The sequence below is a fragment of the Patagioenas fasciata genome, chromosome 36 (genome assembly GCF_037038585.1).
Source record: "Patagioenas fasciata isolate bPatFas1 chromosome 36, bPatFas1.hap1, whole genome shotgun sequence".
Classification (NCBI taxonomy): domain Eukaryota; kingdom Metazoa; phylum Chordata; class Aves; order Columbiformes; family Columbidae; genus Patagioenas; species Patagioenas fasciata.
This window is the reverse complement of record NC_092555.1, coordinates 3,134,532-3,145,299: the sequence shown is the minus strand read 5'-3', so window position 1 is coordinate 3,145,299 and position 10,768 is coordinate 3,134,532. Positions and strand designations below refer to the sequence as shown.

At 57.2% G+C, this 10,768-nt stretch overlaps 1 protein-coding gene across 4 annotated transcripts in view; it reads left to right on the top strand.

Moving 5' to 3' along the window:
- Positions 1-113: 113 nt before the first annotated feature.
- HUWE1 (HECT, UBA and WWE domain containing E3 ubiquitin protein ligase 1) overlaps positions 114-10,768 on the top strand; it is a 104,831-nt gene continuing 94,176 nt past the window's right edge. For 2 of the 4 annotated variants that reach the window (XM_071801246.1, XM_071801243.1), the window contains exons 1-16: positions 114-256; positions 533-605; positions 1,507-1,575; positions 2,361-2,435; positions 2,536-2,634; positions 6,261-6,467; positions 6,541-6,693; positions 6,786-6,848; positions 7,496-7,573; positions 7,696-7,743; positions 7,888-7,956; positions 8,078-8,177; positions 8,286-8,386; positions 9,969-10,119; positions 10,196-10,323; positions 10,403-10,543. In XM_071801246.1, the coding sequence (XP_071657347.1) occupies positions 2,391-2,435; positions 2,536-2,634; positions 6,261-6,467; positions 6,541-6,693; positions 6,786-6,848; positions 7,496-7,573; positions 7,696-7,743; positions 7,888-7,956; positions 8,078-8,177; positions 8,286-8,386; positions 9,969-10,119; positions 10,196-10,323; positions 10,403-10,543 (1,383 nt within the window). In that variant the 5' untranslated portion in view covers positions 114-256; positions 533-605; positions 1,507-1,575; positions 2,361-2,390. Of the gene's footprint in view, positions 257-532; positions 698-1,506; positions 1,576-2,360; positions 2,436-2,535; positions 2,635-6,260; positions 6,468-6,540; positions 6,694-6,785; positions 6,849-7,495; positions 7,574-7,695; positions 7,744-7,887; positions 7,957-8,077; positions 8,178-8,285; positions 8,387-9,968; positions 10,120-10,195; positions 10,324-10,402; positions 10,544-10,768 lie in introns of all 4 variants that reach the window. The other 2 variants (XM_071801244.1, XM_071801245.1) reach the window with 2 other exon arrangements.

The window sequence follows — 10,768 nt, the reverse complement described above, 5'->3', positions numbered from 1 at the left end:
CCGCCCAACTCTCGCGAGACCCGCGCGCGCCGCCGCCGTTACCGCCGCTGAGGGAGCGGCCGCTGTTCCCATCCCACCCCCCCCCACCCCCAACACCCGCCGCCGTTTTCTCCCTTCCTCCCCCTTTTCCCGGGGACCGGACCTTTCCCTACACCCTCCCCCATCCCCTCCCCGCTTCTTCCTCCACCTCTCGCGAGGCTTCAGGGCGAGAGCACCGCCGCCTCCGCCTCGCGAGATCTCGCCCTTCAGCCCGCCGGTGAGTGCCGGTGCCTGAGGGGCTGTGGCCGTTAGCGGCGTGGGGGGGGCGGGAAACGGTCATTAGAGGCGGGGGGGGCTCGGGTCCGTTCATTCCGGGTCCCCCGCTCCGAAACTCCGCGCTCTAACCCCCATTCTCCCGAACCCTCGCGAGATTTCGTGCCGCCCATTTCCCTCAGTGCGCTCTCGCGAGATTCCCCCTCCTCCCCCCTCCCAACGCGCCAATCTCGCTCCAATTGGCCAACGCTCGTATCGCCCCGCCCCTTTGTAATTCCAGTCAGGGAGGCCACGCCCCTTTCCCACCTCAGTTCTCGCGGGATCTCGGCGGGGCCGCGGCTCGGGGGCTCCGGGTAAGATGGCGGCGGCAGGAGGCGGCCGGGCCCGGTGCTGACCCCCCCATCCCGCTTCCTCCCCCCGCTTCCTCCTCCAGCCCCCCCAGCAGGTACCACCCGGGGAGGGGGAGGGGGGGGGTCGGCCCTCTCACGGCTCCGCTGCCTTCAAAGTGGGGGGGGGAGCGCCGGCTCCGTCATGCGGGGCCCAAACCGCCCCCCCCCCGCCGCCCCCCCATCCCCTCAGTGGCCTCAAGGCCCCTAACCCCCCCTCCCCCAAAGTCTCCCCCCCGCGGCTTCCCCTCATTTAGGTGCCCCCCCACCATTTAGGGCCCCCCCTCCACAATTTAGGCCGCCCTAATATTTTAACATTATTCAGACTTCCCCCGTCAATTCAGGGACCTTTTGATATCCCCCCCCCCCCCCCCAATTTTAGGCCCCCACCTCGCTCTTTTACCCCCCTCTCTGTTTTAACCCCCCCACCATGATTTAGGTTCCATCCCCAGACCTTCATGTCATTTAATGCCCCCCCCCTCAGGGATTTCCCTCCATTTAGAGACCCCCCCCCCACTTTGTGCTGCACCCCCTTAGTTTCCCTTAATTCCCCCCCCATTATTCCCCCGCCACTTTTCAAACACACAAGATTTTGGACTCCCAATATTTATTGCCCCCCCCAATTTACCTCTCTATACCCTATAGTAATTTAGGCTTATGGATATTTAGCTCCTAATTAATTTAGCCCCCCCCCCCAATGATTTTGAGCCCCCCTTTCTGGGACTTAGACCCCCCCCCCATCCCCATTATTTAGACCCCTGTGCTAATTACCCCCTTTCTATCATTTAACCCCCCCTCAGGGGACCCCTAAACCTCACCCCCCACCCCAATCTTGTGTCCCCCACCCCAATTTTGTGTCCCCCCCCAGAAGAATCTGACGTTCCCCCCCTCACCCCGTAACGGCGCCGGGCCGAGGATGGACTGGTTGTGATTCCCGGTAAGGGCCCCCCCTTTTTATCACTGTGAACCCCCTAATTTATTAGGGGGGGCTCGCTAAAATTTGGGGGTGTCTGTAAAATTGGGGAGGGGGTGTCCTAAAATTTGGGGGGGTGTCCCTAAGATTTTGGGGGGGGGGGGGTGTGAAACCACACAGGGGGTGCAAGAGAATTGGGTGCTGGAAGGGGGGTGTCTTCTGTCTCTGCTGCTTTTGGAGGGGGGGGGGTATTGACATTTTGGGGGGGTTGCACCCCCAAAACACCCCCTTTCCAAGGGGGGGTCACCCCAAAACACCCCCCCGCGGCGGGGGGACAGCGGTGACGCCGCGGGGACCGTCCCCCCCCCTCCAATTTGATGCGTCACCGTCACCAAACCGGCCGCGCCGGCATCACCGGGGCGGCGGGAGGGGGGGGGCGCAACCGGCGTGGGGGGGGGGGCAGCAAACCTCGTCTCGGCGTCTTTAATTAGGTCGTTAATTAGCTTGTGGCGGCCAAGCTCTCGTAGGTAATGAGGGGGTGTTTTAATTAAAGGGGGGGGGGGGGACACCCCAACGCCGCCACGGGGTTTTGCACATTCATTGTTCAGCCGGCGGCCGCGACGTCATCGGCCGCCGCCGCTATCGCGACGCTCGTCCCGCCGAAACCACGGGGGGGGGGGACATTGGGACATTGTCCCTGTCACCCCTGGGGGGGGGACCTGTCACCCTGCGGGGGGGTTTGTAACCCTGGTGGGGGGGACAAAGCAGCGGGGCCAGCGTCACCCCCTGATTCCGGGTGTCACCCGCAGGCGGAGCGCGAGGACGAGGACCCCCCCAAAATGAAAGTGGATCGGACAAAGCTGAAGAAAACCCCCACGGAGGCGGTGAGGGGGGTGGGGACGTTGTGTTTTGGGGGGGGGGGGGGGCTTTAAAATGGGGGGGGTGGGGACATTAAGTGACATTTTGTGTCCCCCCCCCTCCCAGCCGGCCGACTGCCGGGCGCTCATTGAGAAGCTGAAGGCGTGCGGGGATGAGCAGCTGCTGGTGGAGCTGCAGCAAATCAAGACATGGAACATCGGCAAGGTGCAAACGGGGGGGTCCCCAAAACGCTGGGGAGGTCCCCAAAACCCTGGGGGGGGTCCCCAACACCTGGGGGGGTCCAGAATTTAGGGGCGACCCCAAAACCTTAAGCAGGGGGGAGAGGTGATGACAAATTGGCACAAAGCGGCGCTGAGGTTGTCGTTGAATTATGGGGGTGATTTGAGGCGGCTTTGGACCCCCCACAAAAATGGGGGGTACCCCAAATTCTCCTGCGACCTCTCAAATATGATGGGGGGACCCCAAATTTTGCAGCCCCCCCCAGATGTTGGGGATCCGCTTTCTAGAATGGGGGGGCACCGCTGTTGATTTTTAGCCTTTCTCAAAATATTTGGGGGTGCCCCAGTTTTCCCAGACCCACCCCCAAGTGGCCCAGTTTGCTCCCAACTCCCCAGAATGGTGGGGGGGACACCCCAGACCCCCCCAAAACACCCTGGGGGGGTCCCCAGATTTCCATCAGCCCCCCCAAAAAGATGACACCCCAATATTTGCCCTTAGTCCAGTGCTGTTGTCCTAAACGTTTTCATTCCTAGAACCACAAAATCTCCTGAAGACCCCCCCAAATTCCCCACAGCCCCCCCTAAATTTTGGGGGGTACACCCCGGAGCCCCCCAAAACACCCTGGGGGGTCCCCAAATTCCCCCCAAGCCCCCCAAGTGTTTCTTGGTGCAAAACAAAACCCTTTTTTCCCCCTTGAATCAAAGATTTGAACATCTAACATGGCTCTAAATTGAATTTAAGCCCCCAAACATCACTCTGACCCCCCCAAAAATATGGGGGTGCCCCTAAGACCCCCCAGAACACCCTGGGGGGTCCCCAAATTACCCCCCAACTATTACTTGGTACAAACCATCACCCCATTTTCTCCCTTGAGTCAAAGTAATAAAGCTCTAAGGTGGCTTTAAGTTGAACTTTAAGCCCCAAACATCACTCTGACCCCCCCCCAAAAAATATGGGGGTGCCCCTAACAACCCCCAAAACACCCTGGGGGGGTCCCCAAGTTCCCCCTCAGCCCCCCAACTATTAATTGGTATAAAACATCACCCCATTTTCTCCCCTGGGTCAAAGTGCTAAAGCTCTAAGGTGGCTTTAGCTTGGACTTTAGGCCCCGAAACATCACTCTGACCCCCCCAAAAATATCGAGGACACCCCAGAGCCCCCCAAAACACCCCGGGGGGGGTCCCCAAGTTCCCCCTCAACCCCCCAATACTATTACCTGGTACAAACCATCACCCCGTTTTCTCCCCTGGGTCAAAGTGCTAAAGCTCTAAGGTGGCTTTAAGTTGCACTTTAAGTCTCTGAATACCTCTCTGACCCCCCAAAAACATTGGGGACACCCCAGAGCCCCCCAAAACACCCTGGGGGGATCCCCCTATTCCCCCTTGGCCCCCCCAATGCTATTTGATGCCAAACACCACCCAATTTCCCCCCCTGAATCGCCAATATAAACCTCTAACACAGCTCTAAATTGAACTTTAAGCCCCCAAACACCACTCCAACCCCCCCAAAAACACTGGGGTGCCCCTCACAACCCCCAAAACACCCTGGGGGGGTCCCCAGATTTCCCCCAGCGCCCCCAACCAATAACTGGTGCCAAACACCACCCCAGGCTTCCCCCCCGAATTGCCAATTTAAACCTATAACACAGCTTTAAATTGAACTTTAAGCCCCCAAACACCACTCCAACCCCCCAAAAAATATCGAGGACACCCCAGAGCCCCCCAAAACACCCCGGGGGGGGTCCCCAAGCTCCCCCTCAGCCCCCCAACTATTTATTGGTATAAAACATCACCCCATTTTCTCCCCTGGGTCAACGTGCTGAAGCTCTAAGGTGGCTTTAGCTTGGACTTTAGGCCCACAAACATCACTCTGACCCCCCCAAAAATATCGAGGACACCCCAGAGCCCCCCAAAACACCCCGGGGGGGGTCCCCAAGTTCCCCCTCAACCCCCCAATGCTATTACCTGGTACAGACCATCACCCCATTTTCTCCCCTGGGTCAAAGTGCTAAAGCTCTAAAGGTGGCTTTAAGTTGCACTTTAAGTCTCTGAATACCTCTCTGACCCCCCAAAAACATTGGGGACACCCCAGAGCCCCCCAAAACACCCTGAGGGGGGTCCCCCTATTCCCCCTTGGCCCCCCCAATGCTATTTGATGCCAAACACCACCCAATTTTCCCCCCTGAATCGCCACTTTAAACCTCTAACACAGCTCTAAATTGAACTTTAAGCCCCCAAACACCACTCCAACCCCCCCAAAAACATTGGGGTGCCCCTCACGACGCCCAAAACACCCTGGGGGGGGTCCCCAAGCTCCCCCTCAGCCCCCCAACTATTTATTGGTATAAAACATCACCCCATTTTCTCCCCTGGGTCAAAGTGCTGAAGCTCTAAGGTGGCTTTAAGTTGAACTTTAAGCCCCCAAACATCACTCTGACCTCCCCAAAAATATCGAGGACACCCCAGAGCCCCCCAAAACACCCCGGGGGGGGTCCCCAAGTTCCCCCTCAACCCCCCAATGCTATTACCTGGTACAGACCATCACCCCATTTTCTCCCCTGGGTCAAAGTGCTAAAGCTCTAAAGGTGGCTTTAAGTTGCACTTTAAGTCTCTGAATACCTCTCTGACCCCCCAAAAACATTGGGGACACCCCAGAGCCCCCCAAAACACCCTGGGGGGATCCCCCTATTCCCCCTTGGCCCCCCCAATGCTATTTGATGCCAAACACCACCCAATTTTCCCCCCTGAATTGCCACTTTAAACCTCTAACACAGCTCTAAATTGAACTTTAAGCCCCCAAACACCACTCCAACCCCCCCAAAAACACTGGGGTGCCCCTCACAACCCCCAAAACACCCTCGGGGGGTCCCCAGATTTCCCCCAGCGCCCCCAACCAATAACTGGTACCAAACACCACCCCAGGCTTCCCCCCCGAATTGCCAATTGAAACCTATAACACAGCTTTAAATTGAACTTTAGGCCCCCAAACACCACTCCAACCCCCCAAAAAATATCGAGGACACCCCAGAGCCCCCCAAAACACCCCGGGGGGGGTCCCCAAGCTCCCCCTCAGCCCCCCAACTATTTATTGGTATAAAACATCACCCCATTTTCTCCCCTGGGTCAACGTGCTGAAGCTCTAAGGTGGCTTTAGCTTGGACTTTAGGCCCACAAACATCACTCTGACCCCCCCAAAAATATCGAGGACACCCCAGAGCCCCCCAAAACACCCCGGGGGGGGTCCCCAAGTTCCCCCTCAACCCCCCAATGCTATTACCTGGTACAAACCATCACCCCATTTTCTCCCCTGGGTCAAAGTGCTAAAGCTCTAAGGTGGCTTTAAGTTGCACTTTAAGTCTCTGAATACCTCTCTGACCCCCCAAAAACATTGGGGACACCCCAGAGCCCCCCAAAACACCCTGGGGGGATCCCCCTATTCCCCCTTGGCCCCCCCAATGCTATTTGATGCCAAACACCACCCAATTTTCCCCCCTGAATTGCCACTTTAAACCTCTACCACAGCTCTAAATTGAACTTTAAGCCCCCAAACACCACTCCAACCCCCCCAAAAATTATCGGGGTGCCCCCAACACCCCCCCATTCCCCTCGCAGTGCGAACTGTACCACTGGGTGGACCTCCTGGACCGCTTCGACGGGATCCTGGCCGAGGCCGGCCGGCCCGTGGACAACATGGCCTGGCTGCTGGTGTGCGACCGACCCGAGCGCGAGCAGCTCAAGGCGCTGCTCCTAGCGCTGCTCAACTTCACCGCCCTGCTCATCGAGTACAGCTTCTCCCGCCACCTCTACAGCTCCATCGAGGTACCACCAGCTCCCCCTTTCACCCCCCGCCTTCATTATCCCCAATTTAACCCTTTTAATCGCTTTCCCGCAGCATTTAACGACGCTCTTGGCCTCGTCGGATATGCAAGTGGTGCTGGCCGTGCTGAACCTGCTCTATGTTTTCAGCAAACGTTCCAATTATATCACGCGCTTGGGGTCCGACAAGCGCAGCCCCCTCCTCTCCCGCCTCCAGCACCTGGCTGAGGTCAGTTTTGGGGTCCCCCGTTTGGTTTTTGGGGTGTCCCCCCCCTTTATTTTCACGCTTAGACTCATTTTTGGGGGGGTGTTTTCACGCAGAGTTGGGGTGGGAAGGAGAACGGCTTTGGGTTGGCCGAGTGTTGCCGGGACCTCCACATGCTGGTGAGTGAGATTTTGGGGTCCCCCCGCGTTGTTTTGTCCCTTTTTGGGGTCCCCATCGCTGTTTTATGTCCCCTTGTCACCCTCTGCTCCCCACATCTACCCCGGGGTCCCCCAAGCCTGGTTTATGTCACCGTCTTTTGGGGTCCCCCAAGGCCACCCTGGGGTCCCTCAGCACCATCTTGGGGTTCCCCCAAAGTTCTTTTGTGACCTTTTGGGGTCCCCAGCGCTGACCTGGGCCCCTTGTCACCTTTTGGGGTCCCCAACATTGTCCTGTGTCCCCCTGTCACGTTTTGGGGTCCCCAACACTGTCCTGGGTCCCTCTGTCAACTTTTGGGGTCCCCAACACTGTCCTGTGTCCCGCTGTCACCTTTTGGTGTCCCCAACACCGTCCCATTCACTCTCAGTGTCCCCAACACTGACCCTGTTCCCCCTTCATGTCCCCAAACCCATTCCTGTCCCCCACTTTGTGTCCCTGGGCCCGATCCTGTCCCCCCCTTTGTGTCCCTGCACCCAGTGCCATCACCTTCCCATGTCCTGGGTGTCCCCAAACTTCACCACGTCACCCCCATTATGTCCCCAAACCTCCAACCCAGGGGAGGGGACACCCCTGTCCCCTCCCCGCTCACCCCAATGTCCCCCCCATGCAGAAATACCCCCCCAGTGCCACCACCCTCCACTTCGAGTTCTACGCCGAACCGGGCGTTGAGGTGAAGGTGGACAAACGGGTGAGTCCGGGGGACATTTGGGGACATCGGGGGACATGGGGGGAGCCCCCAAAACCCCACACCCCCCTCCTTACCCCCCAAAAACCCCCCAGTCCCCCCTTACCCCCCAATTTCCCCCCTAGGCCACCAGCACCACCCTCCACTACATCCACATCGAGCAGCTGGACAAGGTGAGTTTTGGGGGGGGCGCAGCATCAATTTGGGGGGGCCCTGCTTCAAAAGGAGGTTCCTCCCCACTTTGTACCCCTTTATATTGATCTCTGCACCCCCATATTTATCTCTGCACCCCCATTTCTTTTATAACCCCCCCCCAGATTTCAGAGAGCCCATCGGAGATCATGGAATCCCTCACCAAGATGTACAGCATCCCCAAAGACAAACAGGCAAGTGGGGCCAAAACGGGGGGGCACCCCAACATTTTAGGGCTCCAAAGTGCCACAAGGGGGTGGCACCACCCCCTAAAACCCCCCCTGACCCCCCCAAAATGTTTCAACCCCCCCATAGATGCTGCTTTTCACCCACATCCGCCTGGCCCACGGCTTCTCCAACCACAAGAAGCGACTGCAAGCGGTGCAAGCGCGGCTGCACGCCATCTCCATCCTGGGTACGGGGGGGTTTAGAGTTAATTAAGGCTTTGTTTTAATTAAAGGGGGGGTTGTTTGAATGATTGGGAGCTTTTTGGGGTGACCCCCCCCTTGTTTTTTTGGGGCAGTTTACTCCAACGCGCTGCAGGAATCGGCCAATAGCATCTTGTACAACGGGCTGATCGAGGAGCTGGTGGACGTGCTGCAAATCACCGACAAACAGCTCATGGTGGGGCCCCCCCCCCCAAATAACCCCCCCAAAACAACCCCCCCGAACCCCCCAAATAACCCCTAGACCCCCCCCCAAATATCTCCCCCAAATACCCCCCCGTTCCCCCCCAAAATCACCACCAATCCCCCCCACAATAAAGACAAATAGCTCATGGGGAGGGCCCCCCCAGCACCCCAAAATATCCCCTGCACCCCCCACAATTATCCCCCCAAAATAAACCCCCGGCCCCCTAAAATAACCCCAACCCCCCCCCAATTAACGCCCCAACCCCCCCCCAAATATCCCCCTGGTTCCCCAAATAACCCCCCAAAAACACCCCCCCCAGCACCCCAAAATATCCCCTCCACCACCCACAATTACCCCCCCAAAATAAACCCCTGCCCCCCTAAAATAACCCCAGCCCCCCCCCCCAATTAACACCCCAACCCCCCCCAGATAAACCCCTGGTTCCCCAATAACCCCCCAAGCCCCCCAAATACCCCTGACCCCCAAAATACCCCCCCGGGCCCAATCCTGTCACCCCTCTTGAGCCCTGGGGCCCGATCCTGCACCCCCTTTTCTATCCGTGGGCCCAATCCTGTCCCCCCCAACCCCCCAAAAAACCACCCCCCACCATTTTTAGATCCCCTATGTGTACTCCCCCCCCCCCCCCAAGTCATCAACCCCCCCTCCTTACACCCCCTTGTCCCCTGGGGTCCCCAAAACCCATCCTTATATCCCTGTCCCCCCCAAAACCACCCCCATAGTATTTTAGGTCCCCCCCCCATATATTTTATGGTTCCCCCCCCATAATATTTTGTGGTCACCCCCATAATATTTTAGGTGCCCCCCATAATATTTTATGGTCCCCCCCATAGTATTTTAAGTCACCCCCATAATATTTTAGGTCTCCCCATAATGTGTTCCCCCCCCATAATATTTTATGGTCCCCCCCATAATATTTTACGTCCCCCCCCATAATTTATGGTCCCCCCATAATTTATGGTCCCCCCATAATATTTTAGGTCCCCCCATAATATTTTAGGTGTCCCCCGTAATATTTTGTGGTTCCCCCCTAATATTTTAGGATCCCCCCCCCTTAATATTTCATGGTCCCCCCGCTTAATATTTCATGGTCCCTCCCCCTGATATTTTATGGTCCCCCCCATAATATTTTAGGTCACCCCATAATATTTTATGGTCTCCCCCGTAGTATTTTATGTCCCCCCCATAATATTTTATGTCCCCCCCATAATAATTTATGGTCCCCCCATAATATTTTAGGTCCCCCCATAATATTTTATATGTTCCCCCGTAATATTTTATGTCTCCCATAATATTTTATATCCACCCCATAATATTTTATAGTTCCCCCCATAACATTTTACACCCCCCCATAATATTTTATGCCCCCCCATGATTTTGCCCCCAGAGTCACCCACACACCCCAGTGTCCCCAACCCCATCCCATCCCCTCCTTACCTCCCCATCCCCTCCAACCCCCCAAAACCCCACTCTATAACATTTTACACCCCTCCATAACATTTTACACCCCCCCATAACATTTTACACCCCCCCCCCTATTTTTGCCCCCCCCCAGGATATCAAGGCCGCCTCCCTCCGCACCCTCACCTCCATCGTCCACCTAGAGCGCACCCCAAAACTCAGCAGCATCATCGACTGCACCGGCACCGCCTCCTACCACGGCTTCCTCCCCGTCTTGGTCCGCAACTGCATCCAGGCCATGATTGGTGAGCCCCTCAACCCCCCCCAAAAATCATTTTTGGGGGTGTTTTACACCCTTTTAACCCCTTCTTGCCCCCCCAGACCCCTCCATGGAGCCGTACCCCCACCAATTCGCCACCGCGCTCTTCTCCTTCCTCTACCACTTGGCCAGTTACGACGCGGGCGGCGAAGCTTTGGTGTCGTGCGGGATGATGGAAGCGCTTTTAAAAGTAAAAACCTTTCCTTTTTTTGCACCGATTTTATCTATTTTGGGCGTTTTTCACCTTATTTTGGTGTCTTCTCTCCCAGGTGATCAAGTTTTTGGGGGACGAGCAGGACCAGATCACGTTTGTGACGCGCGCCGTGCGGGTGGTCGATCTCATCACCAACCTGGACATGGCGGCCTTCCAGTCGCACAGCGGCCTCTCCATCTTCATCTATCGCCTCGAGGTGCGTCCCCCCCTCTTTTTGGGGTCCCCCCACTTAGTTTGGGGTGTCCTTGTTGCTTAGGGTCTCGTTCTGGGGTCCCCAAAACTGTCTTGGGTCCTCTTGTCACCTTTTGGGGTCCCCAACACTGTCCTGGATCCCCAACACTGTCCTGGGTCCCCAACACCATCCTGTGTTCCATTGTCAGCTTTTGGGGTCCCCAACACTGTCCTGTGTCCCCCTGTCACC